At 57.1% G+C, this 21,793-nt stretch overlaps 1 protein-coding gene across 16 annotated transcripts in view; it reads right to left on the bottom strand.

The window, feature by feature from the left end:
• The window catches only part of DTNB (dystrobrevin beta), a 119,699-nt gene that overhangs the window by 19,835 nt on the left and 78,071 nt on the right, over positions 1 to 21,793 (bottom strand). The window contains exon 17 of one of the 16 annotated variants that reach the window (XM_088162626.1): positions 9,859 to 11,733. The exons of the other annotated variants lie outside the window; for them this stretch is intronic. Coding sequence (XP_088018752.1) covers positions 11,269 to 11,733 — 465 coding nt within the window. The 3' untranslated portion in view covers positions 9,859 to 11,268. Of the gene's footprint in view, positions 1 to 9,858; positions 11,734 to 21,793 lie in introns of those variants that run through there. 16 annotated transcript variants of the gene reach the window in all.

Here is a 21,793-nt window from a genome sequence, read left to right as displayed (position 1 = left end):
TAATCTGGAGTCCCCACATGCTTGTGTTCCTTCCCTGGGCCCCGAGTGTGACCCTGAGCAGCCTGGCCATGGCCACGTGCACAGACAGCAGCAATTGGAACCTCTGAGCTGGCGTTTCCTCCCACTGACACCTCTGTGCCACCCCCAGCCATGGTTCTCAGGCACCTGCTGCCACAAGGGAGGAAGGCTCAGGGCACGGGGAAGGGCCAAGGATGGAAATTTGGGCAGCCCGGGCTGGTGGAAGGTGTCCCTGCCCAGGGACAGGAGGAGCTCTGAGGTCCCCTGCCCCCCAAAGCAGGCTCTCAGTGACACTGATGGTGCCAGGGAGCCCCAGCCCCAGCTCAGAGCACAGAGCTGACCCCAGGCAGTCCTAGAAAGCAGCAGAGGGGCAGCAGAGCTGTGCCAGCCCGGCGTGGGAGGGCAGAGCTGTGCCCCTGCAGGGTGGGGCCACCAGGGACCCTCTGGGGACACTCGGGGGGCTGCAGTGAGGGCCAACAAATCACCCCCAAACCTTCCTCCCCCTGTGGCTGAAGGCAGCAGCAATGGGGCAAGGAATGACAGAATTGTGGATCTCACAGGATCACTGAGGTGGAAAAGCCCTCTAAGATCACAGAGTGCAATTGTCCCCCAGCACTGGCCCTGTCCCCAAGTGCCACATCCACAGGGCTGTAAATCCCTGCAGGGATGGGCACTCCCTGGAGCAGGCTTTGAGCACCTTTTCCATGAAGGAATTGTTCCCAATCTCCACCCTGGCTGTGTCCTGGTCACCCTGAGGCCGTGTCAGTGCCCCAGAGCCCCAGGGCTGAGGTGTCCCCGTGGATCTGGGGCTGCTGTCCCTGTGCCAGGGCTGGTGGCTCAGTGGCACAGCCGGGCTCAGCTCTGCTCCTCCACGGAGCTCCCAGGGATGCCTTTTGTACCCAGAGCCGAGGCAGAGCTGAGCAGGTTTGTGAACTCCTCTCTGGCTCTGGTTTGGAGCTGCAGCCCCAGAAAATCCAGGAATTACTGGCTCATTCCATGCCCTTCCTGTAAACTGCACCGGGGAGGACACAGAAGATGGATTTCAATTTAGAAAAGCCACGAAGGAAACCTCTGACCTGGCCCCTGAAATGTTTGGGAGCCAACCTCGATTTATGGTCCCTGCCTTATCGGGTCTTGTATACAAGAGCTGTGAGGTTTAACCTAAAATGCCATTTCCAGGGCCGAGGGCAGGCTGTGCCCTGAGCACGGAGCAGGGAAGGGAAGGGAAGGGTGGAGGGCAGGGGAGCAGCGTCCATGAGAGCTCCCAGCAGGCCCCCCACCCTCTGCCAAACGTCCTACAACCACAGAGGAAAGGACGGGATGGGAAAAGCCTCCGGAAATCTGGGTTGGAAGGAGCCTGGAAGAGTTTTTGGAGCCCCTTTTTGGGGCAAGGTCAGCTCCGAGGTGCTGCTGTCCCCAGGGAGGCCCCACCACCCCTCTGGGCAGAGGGGCTCACTCCAGAGTTCACTCCATGGGAATTCCTGTCCCAAATCCCCTGCACCTCTGGCTCTGCTCCCTCCTGGCTCAGGAGGGGACACACGAGCCCAGCTGCATTTCCCTTTCATTGCCCTTCTGCCTCCTCCTCTCAGGCTCCTCACAGCAGCTCCTGCATCACCTTCAGGACAGGTCTGTGGGACAGGGACAGGACACAGCCCTGAGGGCTTCCCACAGAACCGACTTGATCAGCTCCAAGCACTCCCGATTGGAATCGTGGAATCATGGAATTGTTTGGGCTGGAGAAGACCTTCAGCTGAGCCCAGTCATCAAATTCATCTGCTTCAAGTGCAAAGCTGAGCCAAAGACCCCCAGAAATCCCTGAGCCTGCAAATGCTGAGAAACTCAGAAATCCACAGACACTGATTTTGTCACAGGAACACCACAGGCTGGTTTTGTGGGAAAAGACCTTAAAGCTCATCCAGTTCCACCCCAAACACCTCCCACTGTCCCAGGGTGCTCCAGCCCCAATGTCCAGCCTGGCCTTGGGCACTGCCAGGGATGCAGGGGCAGCCACAGCTGCTCTGCTCCGTTTTAATATGGATTTTCCTCCCAGGAACAGATTAAACTAAACGGGATCTTGCACACACAATAACCCAAGAGCCAGCAGGTTTCAGATCAGCAATTTAGACAAGCAAACGTCTCATCATGCCCCAAATACTGCAGAAAACGCAGCACAAACAGCAGAGGAGAGCCCACGGTGTGTGTCCCTGCTGCAGGAGGGGGCCGGGAGCTCTCCTGGCAGCCCGGGGAGCCGGGGCTGGGCAGAACCAGGTGCACACATCGCTCAGGGCCTGGCTCCCCCCTCCCCCGGGAGCAGGGACTGGCCCCTGAGCTTTTATCACATCCCCTGCCCGTGAATATTCCAGGGGCTTTCCCCAGGAAAAGCAGCATCCCCTGGCCCAGATGTTCTCCCCACGCCCAGGGCTGGGGGCACACACTGAGCTGAGCCCCCAGACCCAGCGCTGCCCCTGGGGGCTCCTCTTGCTCAGCCCTCGGGGAAAATCCTTCCCTGGCAGGGTGGGCAGGCCCTGGCACAGCTGTGGCTGCCCCTGGACCCCTTGGGAGTGCCCAAGGCTGGGGTTTGGAGCACCCTGGGGCAGTGGCAGCTGTCCCTGCCCAGGCCAGGCTGGAAGGAGATGAGATTTAAGATCCCACCCGAACCACCGCAGGGTTCCCTGACTCCATGACCAGACTATCACAGAACCAACACGCTGGAGGGCCACAGAAAACTCAAAATAACCCCAAGAGCGGTGTTTTCTGCAGCTTCAGGTGCAGTTTCTGCAGAGCTGCTGCTCAGCAGGCGAGGCACAGGCATGCACAGAACCCCCGGAGAATGAGAAATAAAAACAGCTCAGCCACCCCGGCTGGCTCTGCCCTTGCCCATCCCTCCTGGCACAGCTTTATCCCCTCCTGCCAGGCTGTCCTCAGCCCTGCACTGCTGGCAGCACTGGTGGCTCTGCAGGGCCGGGGCAGCCCCAGGTCCTTCAGCACTGCTGGGTCAGCCAGAGCTCCAGCCAGGATGAGCTTCCTCGCCAGGGACTCACAGAATCCCAAAAAAGCTGGGCTTTAGGGACCTTAGAGCTCATCCCAATTCCAAGCCCTGCCAGGGACACCTTCCAGTGTCCCAGCCCTGAGCCCCCTCCACCTGGCCCTGAGCACTTCCAAGCTTCTCCTCCAAACATCCCTGCCCTTCTCCTAGAGCCTCACAGCAGTTCAGGCTGGAAAACCTCAGTTCTGAGTCCCCATCTCCAAAGCCCCAGCAATCTCCTCCTGCCTGATGCCAGGAGCAAACCCCAGTCCCTCGCAGGAACTGAGTAGTAATTAATTCAGGGACAGAAATAATGAACTACGGAGGAATTTCAATTTACACGGCTTTCTATTTTAACAGAAAACCCTTGACAACTGATTTTTGGGAGAAAAAAAAAAACCACAAAAAAACCACCAAAAAAACTTCTCCAACCACATTTAAACGTGCTTAGCACGAGGCTGCTGCAGCCCACGCTGCACGGGAGGAGCAGCAGTTTGCTCTGGAGTGTGTGAGCCAGGGATGCTCCCCCTGGGCTGCTCTCCCTGCACACACTGCCGGCCCCTGGGCTCCGGGAAAAGCTGGAATGCTGCTGGGCCGGTGGGGCAGGACGTGGCCCCGCTGTCCCGGCGGCTCTGGAGGCTCGGGGAGCAGACAGCACCGCTGCAGGGCTCCCGTCCCGCTCTGGGGAGCCCCGTCCCCTCTCCCCTGCACACGGAGCATCACGAGTGCAGTCACGGGGCTGCAGTCTCCCATTTCTCCAGCATCTGGGGCTGTGTCGCCATTTGCCTCTGTTTGTTTATTTATTTATTTATTCATTTTTCACCAGTAATTTAACAATTATTTACGTTAGCCAGGAAGGGAGGAGAAGGCCTCGCAGAGCTGCACACGGAGCTGCTGCTGCTGCTGCTGCTGCCTGAATAATTCCAGCTCGATCGAAGAGCGAGCTAAAAATAATCCAACCCCTCCCTGCAAACGGGCTTTGAGGGAAATGTTGAAAGCAGAAAACAAGGCCCCTAAATCAGCCCCCCCAGCCGGGGCTGTTAACCCGATTGCTGCAGAGAAATTGAATTTCCCCGAGCTCCGTGGGCTCCCGGAGCGAGCACGCCAAGGAATACATGGAAGGCTCATTAGTGGGGAAGGCTAATGACCTTTGTGAGCATTAATTACAGCCCCAACGCAGCGACAGTTTCATGGCAACACAGGCAGGGTCCTGTCCCCAGCCCCACCCAGCCCCAGCGGGCTGGGACCACTGGGATCACTGGGATCAATGGGATCACTGGGATCAGTCACTGGGATCACTGGGATCACTGGGATCACTGGGATTACTGGGATTACTGGGACCACTGGGATCACTGGGATTACTGGGACCACTGGGATCACTGGGATTACTGGGATTACTGGGATCAATGGGATCACTGGGACCACTGGGATCACTGGGACCACTGGGATCACTGGGATTACTGGGATCAATCACTGGGATCACTGGGACCACTGGGATCACTGGGATCACTGGGATCACTGGGATTACTGGGATCACTGGGATCAATCACTGGGATCACTGGGATCACTGGGATCACTGGGACCACTGGGATCACTGGGATCAATGGGACCACTGGGACCACTGGGATCACTGGGATCAATCACTGGTATCACTGGGATCACTGCGATCAATGGGATCACTGGGACCACTGGGATCACTGGGATCAATCACTGGGATCACTGGGATCAATGGGACCACTGGGACCACTGGGATCACTGGGATCAATCACTGGGATCACTGGGATCACTGGGATCCCAGCCCTGGATGGATCCTGGAATGTTCCAACACATGGGAAGGGAAAATGGGTGTGCTGGGATACCCTGACACCCACAGGGACAGGGATAAAATACAGCTAAAATACAGATAAAATACATATAAAATACAGCTAAAATACGGCTAAAACACGCCTAAAACACCCCTAAAATACACATAAAATACACATAAAATACAGCTAAAATATACCTAAAATCCACATAAAATACAGCTAAAATACATGTCAAATACAGCTAAAACACACCTAAAATACACCTAAAATATAGCTGAAACACACCTAAAATACATATGAAACACACATAAAATACACCTAAAAGACACCTAAAATACACCTAAAAGACATCTAAAATACACCTAAAAGGCATCTAAAAGACACCTAAAATACAGCTGGAGAAGGGCTGGGGTGTGGGGCATGCCCTGCAAACACAAACAGCATTCTGCACCTCGCCTGCTTGGACAGCAGCAGGAATTCCTCCATGGAAAGGGCTGGAATGGGCAGGGGCTGCCCAGGGAGCTTTGCTGTGCCCATCCCCGGAGGTGTCACCTGGATGTGGCACTCGGGGATCTGGGGACAAGGAGGGGACGGGGCACAGCTGGCACTGGATGGGCTGGGAGGGATTTTCTGACCGAAATTGTTGGGATTCTGTGCTGTGGTTTGGATCCCTGCCAGCACCGGGATAGGATCCATGCCAGGGGATGGGATCACGGCATGGCCCATCCCACCAAAACAACTCACACTGACCCCAAAAAACTCACACTGACCCCCAAAACAACTCACACTGACCCCCAAAACAACTCACACTGACCCCCAAAAAACTCACACCGAGCCTCCAAAAAACTCACACCGAGCCTCCAAAAAACTCACACTGAGACTCCAAAAAACTCACACCGAGCTGGCCAAAATCAGCTCATTAAGCAGAAACAGGAGAGGAGAGAGAGGAGAGGAGAGGAGAGGAGAGGAGAGGAGAGGAGAGGAGAGGAGAGGAGAGGAGAGGAGAGGAGAGGAGAGGAGAGGAGAGGAGAGGAGAGGAGAGGAGAGGAGAGGAGAGGAGAGGAGAGGAGAGGAGAGGAGAGGAGAGGAGAGGAGAGGAGAGGAGAGGAGAGGAGAGGAGAGGAGAGGAGAGGAGAGGAGAGGAGAGGAGAGGAGAGGAGAGGAGAGGAGAGGAGAGGAGAGGAGAGGAGAGGAGAGGAGAGGAGAGGAGAGGAGAGGAGAGGAGAGGAGAGGAGAGGAGAGGAGAGGAGAGGAGAGGACCCGGCTGCACACGGAGCAGCCTCTGGTTCCCCATCCCAGCCTGAACGCGGGGCTGGCTCTCCTGGGGACAGGTGAGGTGTCCTGGGGCTGTGGCCCCTCCCCAGGGCTGAATGAATGCTCTGTGTGCCCTGTGCCGGGCACAGCCCCGTGCCAGGGGCCGGGCACAGCCCCGGGCATCGCTCAGCTCTTCCTGCAATTCCGCTTGTCCTGCCTGAATTGCGACGCGCTCACGGATAAAGCCGGACAGACGTGACTGTGCAGGCTGGGCTGGCGGCTGTGTCCCCAGGGAGGGGGACATGTCCAGGGACAGCAGAGTGACCAGTCTGTGTCCCCAGGGAGGGGGGACATGTCCAGGGACAGCAGAGTGACCAGTCTGTGTCCCCAGGGACAGGGGACATGTCCAGGGACAGCAGAGTGGGAAGGTGGGAGCTGCCTGGGGACATCAGTGTGGCCAGACCCTGTCCCCAGGGAGGGCAGGAGCTGCCAGGGGACAGCAGAGTGGCCAAACAGTGTCCCCAGGGGACCCCAGAGCTGTTCCCTGGCTGTTCTCTGCCATCCAGAGCTGTTCCCTGGTTGTTCTCTGCCATCCAGAGCTGTTCCCTGGTTGTTCCCTGGCTGTTCTTTGCCATCCAGAGCTGTTCCCTGGTTGTTCCCTGGCTGTTCTTTGCCATCCAGAGCTGTTCCCTGGCTGTTCCCTGGTTGTTCTTTGCCATCCAGAGCTGTTCCCTGGTTGTTCCCTGGTTGTTCTCTGCCATCCAGAGCTGTTCCCTGGCTGTTCCCTGGCTGTTCTCTGCCATCCAGAGCTGTTCCCTGGCTGTTCCCTGGTTGTTCTCTGCCATCCAGAGCTGTTCCCTGGCTGTTCCCTGGCTGTTCTCTGCCATCCAGAGCTGTTCCCTGGCTGTTCTCTGCCATCCAGAGCTGTTCCCCGGCTCTGCCATCCTCCAGCTTTTCCTGCCCCCAGCCCTGCTCCCCCAGCCCCCCAGAGCAGGTCCTGCTCCCCCAGCCCTGCTGGGCTGTTTGAACTCCCCATTCATGGAACTCTGTTTGTTTTCATTCCTCTCTCTGCCCCCAGCTGCGGGACCCAGAGCAGGGATCAGGAAACAATAAAATCTCGGTTACCACACAGAATGCTGCCTTTTCCCTGGCTCCTTTCAAAGCCTGACATTTTTGCTTTCATCCCCATTTGCACAGTTCTGGGGCATGTGCTGCTCCCCCCGTGTGCAGGGGGGCCTCGTCTGGGGGTCCTGGGGCTGTGCTCAAGATGGACCAGATTGTTCCATCAGCAGCACCACGTTCCCAGGGCTCCCACGGCTCCAATTCCCAACTCCACTAACTGGAATTGGGTTATAAAGGGGAAAAGCGAGCGTTATCTTCCAGAATTATTCAAGTTTTGTTCTCAGGCTTGGGCACTTCCCTGCCTTTGGTTTTCCCCCCTGCTGGAGGGGCTGCAGGAGCCAGCCCAGCCCGAGGCCAGAGCAAAACCTCTGATCCATGCTGGGAGTGTCCAACCCGAGCTGCAGATTTCTCTGTCCCGGGATTTCCCTCCTGGGATTTCCCTGGGGAAGTGCTGCAGGTTTGGTTTCCTTGTCCCCAAAAACCAGCCTGGGAACTTTATCCCAGCTGCAGGGAGGAGAGTGGCCCCAGTGCTGCTGCCCAGGCACGGGACAGAAGCCACCAAAAACACCCAGGACACATCAAAAGCTCGAATTAATGGATCAGGGAATGGTTTGGGTGGGAAGAGACCCCAAATCCCCCCCAGTGCCACCCCTGCCATGGCAGGGACACCTCCCAGTGTGCCAGGAATGTCCAGCCTGGCCTTGGGCACTGCCAGGGATCCAGGGGCAGCCACAGCTGCTCTGGGCACCCTGTGCCAGCCCTGCCCACCCTGCCAGGGAACAATTCCTGCCCAAGATCCCACCCAGCCCTGCCCTGGGGCACTGGCAGCCATTCCCTGTGTCCTGTCCCTCCAGGACATTGTGACAGCAGAGGGGCTCCAGTTCCACACCGGGTGTGTCCACGCAGACCAAGGGGCTGCTCTTGCTCCAGCGTTTTCCAGGAAAATTTCAAAGAAGTCGAGGAAAGGGATGGCAGGCAGGGGTGAGGGTGGAGGAGCTGCACCCAGCCATGGCAGGGGGTGCCACCACTGGGTGACACAATGTCCTGAAGGCCAGAGCTGGCTCCCAGCCATGGCCTTTGCTGCTTTATTTCCACGATTTTCCCCCCCAGGTGGTTCTGGGGCAGGAGTGATGGGAGCCACCCCACCAAGGAGCTCAGGGGGTGAGAGCAGAGCTGATGGCGTTTGATCCGTGCAGCTCTCAGGAGGCAGGGCTGGGGCTCCTCGGGGCACTCAGACAGGTCTGCACAGGAGGCCCCGGGCAGGCCGGGACAGGCGGCTCTGCTGGGGAACAACGACACGGCCACAACAAAGGAGAAGGCGGCTAATCCGGGATGAGCCCGGCTGCCTTTTCACGGCTCGAGAAAGAGCCCAGACAAACAGAGACACGGCCAGGAGCCCGGGCTGAGCGCTGGGGACAGCCACGGCCGGGGACACGCACGGGGACACGCTGGGACACGGTGCCCAAAGGATGGAGCCACCCAAAATTGTCACTTGTCACCAGGAGACACAGGCGTGGAATCCCCCAGGCTGCACTCAGAGCCCTCAGAGCCCTCAGAGCCCTGCTGGGACAGGGGACAGGAGGAGCGACCTGCCTGGGCACCCATGGGGATGTGGGGTGCTGGGGGTGTTCAGGGTATTTGGAGTATTTGAGGTGTTTGGAGTATTTGGGATGTTTGGAGTGGTTGGGGTGGTTTTTGGGGTGTTTGAGGTGTTTAGGGTATTTGGGGTGTTCAGGGTATTTGGGTCATTTGGAGTATTTGGGGTATTTAGGTTGTTTGGAGTATTTAGGGTGTTTGGTGTGTTTGGGGTGTTTTTTGGGATGTTTGAGGTGTTTGGGGTGTTTGGGGTATTTGGGATGTTGTTTGGGTGTTTTTTGGGGTGTTTGGGGTGTTTGAGGTGTTTGGGGTGTTTGGGATGTTGTTTGGGGTGTTTTTTGGGGTGTTTGGGGTGTTGTTTGGGGTGTTTTTTGGGGTGTTTGGGGTGTTTGGGATGTTGTTTGGGGTGTTTTTTGGGGTGTTTGGGGTCTGCTGCCCCAAGGGACAGCACAGGGCAGAGCTGAGCTGGGAATTTGTGGCTCCACGTCCTCGTCGAGGCCAGGAGAAAACGGGCTCTGCTGCACGACAAGGTGGCTGGAGGATCCCGCAGGAATTCCTCAGGGATCCGTGCACTTCATATTCTAATGAGGTGCCCAAAAATAACCGAGCTCTGATGACACTTCCTGGTGACATAAAGGTTGGGATGAATCATTAATCCAGAGGCTGAGCAGAGTCTGGAGGCTGGGCTGGCGTGGGGAGCACTCACGATCCCAGAGAGGGGCTGGCAGTGTCACCCTGGGGCTGGCATTGTCACCAGGGGCTGGCAGTGTCACCCAAGGGCTGGCTGTGTCACCCTGGGGCTGACTGTGTCACCAGGGGCTGGCAGTGTCACCCTGGGGCTGGCTGTGTCACCAGGGGCTGGCTGTGTCACCCTGGGGCTGGCTGTGTCACCAGGGGCTGGCTGTGTCCCCCAGAGGCTGGCATTGTCACCCAAGGGCTGGCAGTGTCACCCTGGGGCTGGCTGTGTCACCAGGGGCTGGCAGTGTCACCAGGGGCTGGCTGTGTCACCAGGGGCTGGCTGTGTCACCCAGGGGCTGGCAGTGTCACCAGGGGCTGGCATTGTCACCCAAGGGCTGGCTGTGTCACCCAGAGGCTGGCATTGTCACCCAAGGGCTGGCAGTGTCACCAGGACAGCCCCAGGCACCTTCTGGGGGTGCTGCCGTGAACACACCCTCACCCCAAATATCCCAAATATCCCCAATATCCCAAATCCCTGCAGAACAGGCACTGCCATGCCACCCTCACCCCAAATCCCTGCAGAACGTGTCTGAGTCTGATCACTCCATCCAGACACAGGGATCTGGGATGGAAAAGGAGAAATTGGGCAGGGGAGACACAGAAATGTCTCCTCTCAGCAGAGGGAAAACCCCGAGTGCAGGACGCCAGAAGGAGCAGATCCGTGGGGTAAACACGGACAAAGGGGAATGAAGGAGCACAAAGCCCGAAGTGCCAAGCGAGGCCCAGCATCCCTGGAGGGTCTCAGCTCAAGCCGGGTTTGCAGGAGCCCCCCAGGGAACTCTGGAGTTTCCCGAGGGCACCAGACCCCGCTCAGGACCGGCCCCGGGATGAAGTCACAGCTCCTGGGACTCCTCATCATCAGCACCCAGGAGCAGCAGCTCTGCAGCCCAGAGCCCGTCCTCTGCACACACACATTTCCAAAGGCTGCACAGCTCGGCCCTGCAGGGCTGCTTGAAGAGTTTTTGATGCCCATTTTTAATAAATCTTGAAGTAACAGGGAAATTCCAGCGGTGTAACAGCATTTTCCGGGATAATAATAAAAGGAAAAGAGAAATGAGTGGGAAGCTCACATCAGTCAAAGACAGGAAAAAGAACAGAAAAGCTGAGGGGAGATGGGAACAGAACAGAAAAAGGCAGGATTGTGACTGAGGGTTGGTCCCAGGAGCTTTTGGGGGCAATGGGGAGTGGAGCAGCAGAGCCAAACATTTCTGGTGACCCCACTGGAACCCAGGCAGGAGGAGAAGGCGCCCAGGAGGGAAGAAAAGCCAAGCAGGGGCATTAATTAAAGATTTTAAATGACCTGGGGACATCCTCAGGCACCCAAGGGTTGGGAAGAGCTGCAGGTGGACACGTTCACAGGATGGAAATGCAGAACAGAAATGGGCAAGGAAAGGTAAAACCCGACCCAGCTGAGGCCACACAGGAACATCCTGGGCTGGATGTTCAGCCCAAAGTTCCTCAACAACCTGGGATGCAGCAATGGGAATTCACACCCGTGGCTCCTCTCACAACAGGATATTTCTGGTTCACACGGTTCCATACAGAATGGAATTGTACTGGATTCAAACCCTGAATTACCCGAATTAATTGGGGAAGTTTTTATACAAACTCCCCATTTCCTACATTTAGAAATTTCCAATTTCTACACGAAACTGGGGAAGCGAATAAAAAGCAGCGCTGGTGGAGCAGTTCCCGAGGAATGGAAATGTTTCAGACACTTTGAAAAGGCTGCTTTGAGGGAAAACCACCTGACTCACGGAAAGAAAGATGACAAAAGTACACATTACTGTTCGTCTCACGAGAGAAGAGCTGTGCACAGGAACACCCGATGACAGCCTGAACCCTCGCGGCTTGCAGCTCTCCCAAAACCGAGAGGAAACCACCCAGGAAAGGAGGGAAAGAAGCACCGGGGCCGGGAAATCCCAGTCCCAGCCCGATCCCCACCTTGTCACCAGCCCGGGGCACCGAGTGCCACATCCAGGAACTCCTGGGACAGCTCCGGGGGGCTCGGGGCTGCAGGGATCCGTCCCGGCTGCAGCAGAATCTGCGGGAGGAGCAAAGCCAGGGCAGCGCCGCACGTTTGGGATGCTCCGGAAGGGACCCGACGGGGGAGGAATAATTCTGGTTCCAAAGGGAAGAGCAATTCTCGTTCCAAACTGAGCCCCCGAGGCTCCTCTGACGTGCGGGGAGGAAAATAAAAAAAGGTGTGGAGTCATCCTGGGGGAGAGTGGTGTGGGGTGGTGATGGAAACAGCGGCGCCCGAGGATTAATCATTAATCATTAATTAATGATGTGGCACAAAGGCTCGGAGGAGCCGGCAGAGAACCCCAGGACCGGGAAAAGGCGCCTGGAAAAGAGGGGAGAGGGAGCCAGCCACGACACAGTGTGGGCGAGGACAGAAAACTCGGGAAAATATTTAAATTCCTCGCGGCTTCCATCATTTCCTGGAGTGCTCTCCCGATATTTTCCGCAGCCCTCAAGGAGTCTGTGCTGGGGATGGACCCTGCCAGGTCCTGCAGCCACAGCTGGGGGGAAAGAGCCCGAGCTGGGCCATGGCCGGGCTGGGATGGCCATGGGAATTCCGGGATTGAATTCTGGGATGGCCATGGGAATTCCGGGACTGAATTCTGGGATTGCCATGGGAATTCCGGGACTGAATTCTGGGATTGCCATGGAAATTCCGGGATTGAATTCTGGGATGGCCATGGGAATTCCGGGACTGAATTCTGGGATTGCCATGGGAATTCCGGGACTGAATTCTGGGATTGCCATGGGAATTCTGGGACTGAATTCTGGGATTGCCATGGGAATTCCGGGACTGAATTCTGGGATTGCCATGGGAATTCTGGGACTGAATTCTGGGATTGCCATGGGAATTCCGGGACTGAATTCTGGGACTGCCATGGGAATGGGAATTCCATAATTCCCACGGGAATGGGAGTTCCATGATTTCCAAGAGAATGCGAGTTCCATGATTCCCATGGGGATTCCATGATTCCCATGGGAATTCTGGGGTTCCCATGGGAAATGGGAGTTCCATGATTCCCATGGGAACAGAGCTCTGGCTGCCCACGGTGTCCCGGGGCTGGCCTGGGACAGAGGCTCCACAAAATGCCACTTGCAGGGCAGGGACGGGGGCAGCAGGGATGGGAAAAATCCTGGGAAAACGGCCCATTATCCACGGGGCCCCAGTCTGCTGCTCCAGCTCTGTCCCCCCAAAGGAGGGAGCCCTGGGCACGGCTGGGACGCTCATCCCCAGCTGGCAGACACAGCCACAGCTCTAAAAATAGATCTGAGCCAGATGGATCCCTGGCTGGCCATGGGAAATGCAGCCCCAGCAGCACCAGCAAAAGGGACTTTGCTCTCAATAAACTCGAGCCTAGCCATGGAGAGACAGAACCTGTGCACAGTTTGAGTTCTGTAGCTACAGATTTTCTCTGAATAAAGTGGTTAAAAGAGATGAGATGAGAAATGAGGAGTTTGATGGGCAGGAGTGAGGAGCACAGCTGAAGGGAATCTCTCACTGCTGATGTAAAACCATCGCTTTCCACAACACACTTTAAAAACCCTCTCCAGGAAGACTGCAATGAATATTAATGAAGGGGGCTGAGAAGGGTGGGTGACACGTGTGGCTCTTTGGGTGAATTTGTGTGTGCTCGAGGGTGCCCTTGGCTCCCACTGCCAGCTCTGGAGCCACGGGCTCACACATTCCCACATCCCCTGCTTTTCCCCTAAACCAGAAGGATTTGTCATCCTCTCTGTGCCATCCCTGCCTTGCCAGCACAGCAGCACGAGCTGCAGCTGAGCTCCTCACACAGGGCACTGCAAACCCTTCCCAAGGGCACAAAACCCTTCCCAAAGGGATAAAACCCTTCCCAAAGGGATAAAACCCTTCCCAAAGTCACAAAACCCTTCCCAAAAGCACAAAACCCTTCCCAAGGGCACATCCCGGAGCCATCCCCGGCTCCTCCTCGTGCCTGCCTGCCCGGGCTGGGCCCACACACGGAGCAGGGAACGCCAGGGATGGGAGGATGACACAGGCAGAGCAGCAGAGCTGCCTCGTCACGGTGCAGACCTCACCCCTCCTCCTCCTCCTCCTCCTCCTCCTCCTCCTCCTCCTCCTCCTCCTCCTCCTCCTGCTCAGCACTTCCAGTGATGCTCAGAGCTCTGTACACACCCAGGGTAGGCAGCATTCCATTCCTGGAGGAATCCCAGGATCCCTGAGGCTGGAAAAGCCCTCCCAGCCCATCCAGCCCAAGCTGTGCCTGATCCCCTCCTTGTCCCCAGCCCAGAGCTCTGAGTGCCACATCCAGGTGACACCTCCAGGGATGGGCACTGCAAAGCTCCCTGGGCAGCCCCTGCCAAGGCCTGAGCACCCTTTCCATGGAGAAATTGCTGCTGCTGTCCAAGAAGAAGAAGAACAAGATGATGGAGATGATGATGATGATGAAGATGATATTTACCCCCCAGCAGTGGCACGGTGCAGGCTGGACTTTGGGCTGGGGGTTTTGGCACCCCTGGGGAGGAATGTCCTGGGGGTGGCCCTGGGCTCCCTCTCCACCCCCAGCCCCCGCTCCCAGCTGCGGGCTCAGCAGCCCCGGCGAGGGCAGTGGGAATGCAGAGCTCAGGGAACACCTCCAGGAAGGGGTGGGAGATTGCCCAGAGCCCAGAGGGACGTGGGGACCCTCAGGAGGGAGAGCAGGGCCAGCTCGGCAGGGCTGCTGTGCCCACTCTGCTGTGCCCATCCCCCGTGGGGGCTGCTCCGTGCCCCCACAGCTGCTGCAGGCGCGTCTGGAAACCCAGCCCGGGCTCCCAGAGCAGCTCTTTGATCTCCGGGAGGAGCGGCAGAACTAATGCAGAACACACGGGCAGCGAGAGAGATGTGCCGAGCCCCTGCTGGAACCCGGGGGCACAGAGCCCCCGGGGAGGGGACACATCTGGGAGGATCCCCAGAACAGGGGACACATCTGGGAGGATCCCCCAGAACAGGGGACACATCTGGGAGGAGCCCCCAGACCGGGGACACATCTGGGAGGATCCCCAGAACAGGGGACACATCTGGGAGGAGCCCCCAGACCGGGGACACATCTGGGAGGATCCCCAGAGCCGGGACAGATCTCAGAGGTCTCCCCCTGTCCCTGTGGAGCCCAGGTCGCTGCCCTGCCCCTCCCGGGGCTGTTTCCTGATGGAAACCCCCGAGGATGCCCCTGGGGTGCTGCTGCACCACCCCACGTCCCACACCCAGGGCCGGGGAGGTTTCTGCTCCCTGGGAGGAGATTCCTGGAGCAGACGGGCCCTGCAGGGTCCCCACGGGGGGATTTATTCCTCAGCTTTTCCACGGCAAAGGGAGAACAGCTCACTTCACCTCCGAACCACAGCAAACACCACTGGCCTCAGACACTGACACTTCCTTGGGATTAACCATCAGGAAAAAAAAAAAAAAAAAAAAAAAAAGCTTTTCTTCTTTGGAAGAAAACAAGCAGCTGGGAATAAAATGTGGTTTAGCTCCTCTCCAGCAACAGGCACTGCTGGTTGGGGCTGGGTTATGGAATCAGGGAATGGTTTGGGTGGGAAGGGACCCCAAATCCCCCCCAGTGCCACCCCTGCCATGGCAGGGACACCTCCCAGTGTGCCAGGAATGTCCAGCCTGGCCTTGGGCACTGCCAGGGATCCAGGGGCAGCCACAGCTGCTCTGGGCACCCTGTGCCAGCCCTGCCCACCCTGCCAGGGAACAATTCCTGCCCAAGATCCCGTCCAGCCCTGCCCACCCTCAGGCTCTGCTCTCACGTTTCCCATGGCAGGGATTCCCCCTCCCCTCAGGGTGAATCACTGTCCCTGAACATCCCTGGCACATCTCTGAGATCCCTGAACCTCTGGCACCAGGTGTCACTGTCTTGTGAACACAAAAACTCTCCTTGAAGAGCCAAGTTCCCCGGCTTGGGGAAGTTTTTGTACCAAACCCCCATTTCCTACATTTATTTTGGAGCATGATGAGATAAACACCTTCCACTTGTCTAAACTGCTGATCTGGAACCTGCTGGCCTTGGGTTCCTGTGTGTGCAAGATCCCTTTTAGTTTAATCTGTTCCCGGGAGGAAAATCCACCTTGCAGTGGGGCAGAGGAACCATTCCTGGGGCAGTGGGATCCCAGGGCAGGGACAGAGCGAGGGGGGCTGGGATGGGGTCCTGCCACCCTGGCTGGGAGTGAGGGAATTCCACCAAGGAATCCAGTGCAGGAATTCCACCAAGGAATCCAGTGCAGGAATCCAGTGCAGGAATCCAGTGCAGGAATCCAGTGCAGGAATTCAGTGCAGGAATTCCACCAAGGAATCCAGTGCAGGAATTCAGTGCAGGAATTCAGTGCAGGAATTCCACCAAGGAATCCAGTGCAGGAATCCAGTGCAGGAATTGTTCCCAGTTATTGCTCAATTATCCTGTGAACACATCCTGGCTGAGGCAGACACTGGAGATCTCTGTCCCTGCTCGTGGCTGGGGGTGTTTGGGGTCTCCTCCCTGGCCAAGGAGCTCCTTGGCAAATGGGACCAATTATGGCTCACAAGTGTAAAACCTTTTAACTGTGGTGACTTTTTTGTTGTTGTTGTTGTTGTTGGGGTTTTTTTTGGGTTTTTTTTGGGGGGGGTTGTTTTGTTTGTTTTTTTTTTTTTTTTGGTAGTTGTAGCTGATTTGAAACAGGCTAGAAGCAAGATAAAGAATCCCAGAAAATACAGAGCTGGTGCTGTTTGGGATTACAGGAATATTGAGGATTCAAGGCCCTGGGAAGGCTGAGGTTGGATTTGCTGGCTCAGATGTGGCAGGGTCACCTCCCTGGATTTCCAGCAAATGAGTCACACACCAGGCTGGCAGTGTCACCGTGCCCCGGGAAGGGACAATCCTGTCCCTGCAATCAATTGACCTCGGTGCTGCTCCAAAGCAGCCCCAGCTGCCTCGGGGATGTCACTTCCAGCTGCAGCTCTGGCCTCACCTGCTGCTTCCAGCCTGAAACCTCCTGGGTTTTTATTCATTTATCAGAGTGGGATGGAAGTTCTGACCACCAGAATCGTTGTGTAACCCAAACTGGGTTTACAGAGGTGCTGGTCTTGTATTTGTGATTTCAGCTGGGATTTACTGCTGTAAACACCCCTCCAGTTCCTCCAGCCTCCAGCAGATGTCTGGAATCCACAAAGAGGTAAAATGGAGTATTTTACCTGGTGTGGTTCAGGCCAGGCTGGGCACTGGGGCTGGAGCAGCCCGGGACACTGGGAGGTGTCCCTGCTGTCCCTGTCCCTGCCATGGCAGGGGTGGCACTGGGGGGGATTTGGGTCCCTTCCCACCCAACCCATTCCATGAGTGGATGATTCTGTGCAAACCCTGCTCAGGTGAATATTATTATTGTATTATTTTAAAATTATTATTTTATTATTGTTTTATTATTTTTCAGGTGAATATTATCATTTTCTTTTCTCTGCCCCTTTCTCTGTTGAATTTCAGCACGTGGAGGTGAGGGAGGTGCTTTAAGAGAGATCAGGATTCCTGGTGCTGAAAAACATCCCCCTCAGGCACTGCCCCTCCCCAGCGCGGGGCTCCTCTGGAAAGGTCCCAGGGTTTTTTTTGTGCAGATCGGTGGCAGCTCAGCCCTGCGTGCCTGGCAGCACTGACAGCACCGAGCCCAGTCCTGAGCTGAGAGCAGGACTCAGAGCTGCACCCCGAGCTGTGAGGATGCTCTGGGCACTCCCGTGCCGGGGTCAGGGCCATGGAAACTCTGACTGCATCATTTCTGGGTGGGAAAGGACCCAAATCCCCCAAATCCCCCCCAGAGCCACCCCTGCCATGGCAGGGACACCTCCCAGTGTGCCAGGAATGTCCAGCCTGGCCTTGGGCACTGCCAGGGATCCAGGGGCAGCCACAGCTGCTCTGGGCACCCTGTGCCAGCCCTGCCCACCCTGCCAGGGAACAATTCCTGCCCAAGATCCCATCCAGCCCTGCCCACCCTCACAGGGATGGAATCTTTTGCAATATCCAATCCAAACTCCCCCTCTCTCAGTCTGAACCCATCAATTCCTGCCCTGCCATTACAGATCCCAGGGAATTGTCCCTCTCCATGTCCTGAGGGGCTGTGAGGTCCCACAGAGCCTCCTCTCCTCGGAGCAGCTCCCCCATTTCCAGCTCCCTGTCCTGGGGCTGTGTCTCCCTGCTGCTCTTCCCTCTGCTCCAAGTGCAGAAGTGAATTTGTGGGCTGGGGAGGTAAAGAACAAACTGGAGAGGGGCCAGGAAACCACGGACTTCAAAAAGACAAAAGTTTACAGCAGAGTTGGCGAGGGAGTGATTTATGGTGGCCAGGATGGTTTGGCTGTGTCAGGCCATACCTAGAGGCTGCTGCTGCACACAACATGCTTCACCAACATGTTCCAGGGCTCCCTTTGAAAAAGACAACCCTTATAAAATAGAGAGAGGTGGAAAAAGGGACCGTTCCCAACAGAGGAAAGGGCCAAACCAGAGCAATAAAATCTGTGCAACAGATGATTTGGAGCCCCAAATTGCTGCCATCTGTTAGCAACCTTTGCCCAGAGAAATGAATTTCATGTGAGGTCAAGAAATCCCAAACTGCCATTTCCTCATTACTATTAATAAGGGCCAGGTGCCACAGAAAGCAGCAGGGGATGCAGATGTTCCTCACGTGGCTTTGATTTCCAGGCTGGTAATGATCCCAGGGCAGGGCTGCCAGCAGCACGGGCACTATTAATTGCTCTGCAATGCAATTAGTGGGCACGAGGAGCATCCTTCAGCCCCGTGGATGTTCTCCTGCAGGAGATGGAGATGGGAATGGAGATGCTCTTGGCTTTGCTGCATTCTCCAGGACTGCGGGTGGAAGGATTTTTGTGAGCTGCTCCTGAGGTGCACGGAAAGAGGAGTTTTTGTGGAGACCCCAGCCCAAGGCCAGGTTGGAGCACTCCGGGGCTGTGGGAGGGGTCCCTGCCATGGCACTGGGTGGGATTTAAGGTCCCCTCCCACCCAGCCCGTCCTGTGACTCTACGAGCAATCCCTTCTCCAGCTGCCAGCCACGATCCCAGCCAAGGCTCTCGCTTCAGCTTCATCCTGGTGGACATTGCCGAGCACCCAAAGAAGCCTCAGCTCTCCCTGAAAGGGACGCAGCTCCTCACCCCGCGGTGAAATATTCATTTCTGCGGTTTGGTTAACACTCAGACGCCCTGGGAAAGCTGCTGCCCGTGGCTGCAGGCAGGGGTGGCCGGGTGCCAGGCTGTGCTCCAGGCCAGCAGCAGGCAGGGGCTGCAGGAGCCCGGGCCGTGCTGGATCCCATCCCGAGCAGGAACGGGCTGGCTGCACTTCCTGCAGCCCGGCTACGTGCTGCAGCACTTGACTGCAGAGTGAAGAAAGCATTGTTTCAGAAGAGTCAGCATGGCTATGAAATTCAGCAGGGAAGCAATAAATATTTCACATCCTGGACGATCCTTTAACCACTTACAGCCCGTTGCCCAAAGGAAACAACGGCACAGCAGAGGATTCCAGAATTCTGTCCTCGCTCCTGCCAAACTCAGCAGCAGCATCACATTTCTGAACAAACGGCAGGGAGAACCAGATCTCGCCAAAACAAATGCAAATCCTTGTAGAACATCTCTGCAGTCATCACAGTGATCTCCCCACGGTGGGAACGCTCAGGAATATCTGTCCCCAAATGTGGCAACAAATGATTTGTGGAAACGTGGAAGGGAGGTGAGAAATGCCACCAACACAGCACAGCAAACCCTGAGGAACAGGGGACAGAGGGTGGGAACACCCACGGAGGGGGAGAGTATTTCACTAAAAATCCCACTCTGACCTTGCCATGAGATCTTTAGTGGGGGTTGATAAAAACCCCAAGGCCAGGCTGGACATTCCTGGCACACTGGGAGGTGTCCCTGCCATGGCAGGGGTGGCACTGGGGGGGATTTAAGGTCCCTTCCCACCCAAACCAGTTTGGGATTTGCTGATTCCCACAGGACAGACCTAAGCAGTGAATTCATGTTCTAAACACTGGGTGAGTGCAGGGACTCAGCCTTTGGAACATTCCTCGTGCTCTGCTCTGACACAAACCATCCTCTCCTCGTGGCTCCAGAGGGTCTGGGCCTGCTGTGCCCCTGCTCTCCCACCCTCCCTCTCCCATCCCTGTTTTCTGCTGGGGAGCTTCAGTGATTTAGGAAATCATGAAATCAGGAACTGCATCCAGCCCCTTCCAGACTGGATCAGCATCTCCCAAAGATCTGGGTGGGCCAGGGATGCTGCAGCCCCTGGAGCCCCTGGCTGAGCTTTCCCGGGGATGCTGCAGGAGCAGACTGACACCGAGCCCTGGCAGGGCTGGGGATGTGGGAATGCAGTGAAAGGGAAATTTTCCCCAATTTCCCCCAGGGGGCTGGAGGAGCAGGGCTGCTGTTGGCACCCCCGGCCCCCCCAGCCCCTGCTCGGCTCCTGGGGCTCCCCTGGCCACAGGCCCGGGGACAGCTGAGCCCAGGAGAGGCTCCAGAGTCTGCACAGCCCAGGACAGCTCAGGCAGGGACTCACCATGGCCTGGGATGGCCTGGGATGGCCTGGGATGCTGAGAGCTGCTCTGGCACCGTCTGGAATCACGGAATTAGGGATTCTGTGAATTCTTGGGGGGGAAGGGACCCCAAATCCCCCCCCAGTGCCACCCCTGCCATGGCAGGGACACCTCCCAGTGTGCCAGGAATGTCCAGCCTGGCCTTGGGCACTGCCAGGGATCCAGGGGCAGCCACAGCTGCTCTGGGCACCCTGTGCCAGCCCTGCCCACCCTGCCAGGGAACAATTCCTGCCCAAGATCCCATCCAGCCCTGCCCTGGGGCACTGGCAGCCATTCCCTGTGTGCTGTCCCTCCAGGCCTTGTCCCCAGTCCCTCTCCAGCTCTCCTGGAGCCCCTTCAGGCCCTGCCAGGGGCTCTGGAGGTGCAGAAGGAGCCCCTGCCCCCCTGGGACCTGCATTAGGGACACCAGGCTGTCCTGTGCCACCCTGCCATGGCCAGCCCTGGGCTCTGGTGCCGCCTGGGCCACTCGGGACCTGCTGCTGGAATAAGGGAGAGCTGCCAGTGTGTGACCCCCCTGGAGACCCAGAGCATCCCAGGGGACTCCGTGTCCCCTCCAGCGAGGTCCCCTCATGTGGGCAATGCTCTGAGCACAGACCTGAGCCCCTGGGGCTCCGGGGGTCCCCGAGCACGTGGCCCATCCCCAAAGCTTGGAGCCAGCCCTAAGAACCCACGGGAGCTGCACATCCTGTGGGAACGCTCCCATCCCCACCCCACGAACAACCTCGGAACGAGAAATACAAAACCAGAGGGGGAAAGTGGAACCATTCCCACGCAGCCCCTGACAGGAGCTGCCAGAAAGTGGAGCCCAGCCTGTGCAGGGGCTGAAAGGCTTCCCCAGGGAACTGCCCCAGCCCCGGAGCTGCAGGGCCGGGGCTCCCAGCACAGGCAGAGAGTGAAGGAACCGCAGCCTGCGCTGGCTGGGCCAGCCAGGGGCTGAGTAAGGGCACAGGAATGTGATTGAGGGAAGGCATGAATGGAGCACAGGCTGAGCGGCTCCTGGCTGTGCCCCAGGCTGGGGAAAACACAGCGGGGCTGGAAACACCTCAGGGTGAGGGAAACCATCCCAGGGTGAGGGAAACCATCCCTGAGTGTGAGTGAAACCATCCCTGAGTGAGTGAAACCATCCCTGAGTGTGAGTGAAACCATCCCTGAGTGTGAGTGAAACCATCCCTGAGTGTGAGGGAAACCATCCCTGAGTGTGAGGGAAACCATCCCTGAGTGAGTGAAACCATCCCAGGGTGAGTGAAACCATCCCTGAGTGTGAGTGAAACCATCCCAGGGTGAGTGAAACCATCCCAGGGTGAGTGAAACCATCCCTGAGTGAGTGAAACCATCCCAGGGTGAGTGAAACCATCCCTGAGTGTGAGTGAAACCATCCCAGGGTGAGTGAAACCATCCCTGAGTGTGAGTGAAACCATCCCAGGGTGAGTGAAACCATCCCTGAGTGAGTGAAACCATCCCAGGGTGAGTGAAACCATCCCTGAGTGTGAGTGAAACCATCCCAGGGTGAGTGAAACCATCCCTGAGTGTGAGTGAAACCATCCCAGGGTGAGTGAAACCATCCCTGAGTGAGTGAAACCATCCCTGTGGGGGTGACACCATCCCTGTGTGTGTGACACTGTCCCTGTGAGGGTGACACTGTCCC

Source organism: Sturnus vulgaris, chromosome 3 (assembly GCF_052056855.1).
Source record: "Sturnus vulgaris isolate bStuVul1 chromosome 3, bStuVul1.hap1, whole genome shotgun sequence".
In the NCBI taxonomy this organism is placed as follows: Eukaryota; Metazoa; Chordata; class Aves; order Passeriformes; family Sturnidae; genus Sturnus; species Sturnus vulgaris.
Note: the sequence above shows the minus strand (reverse complement) of the source record. Positions and strands in the feature narration are given on the sequence as shown.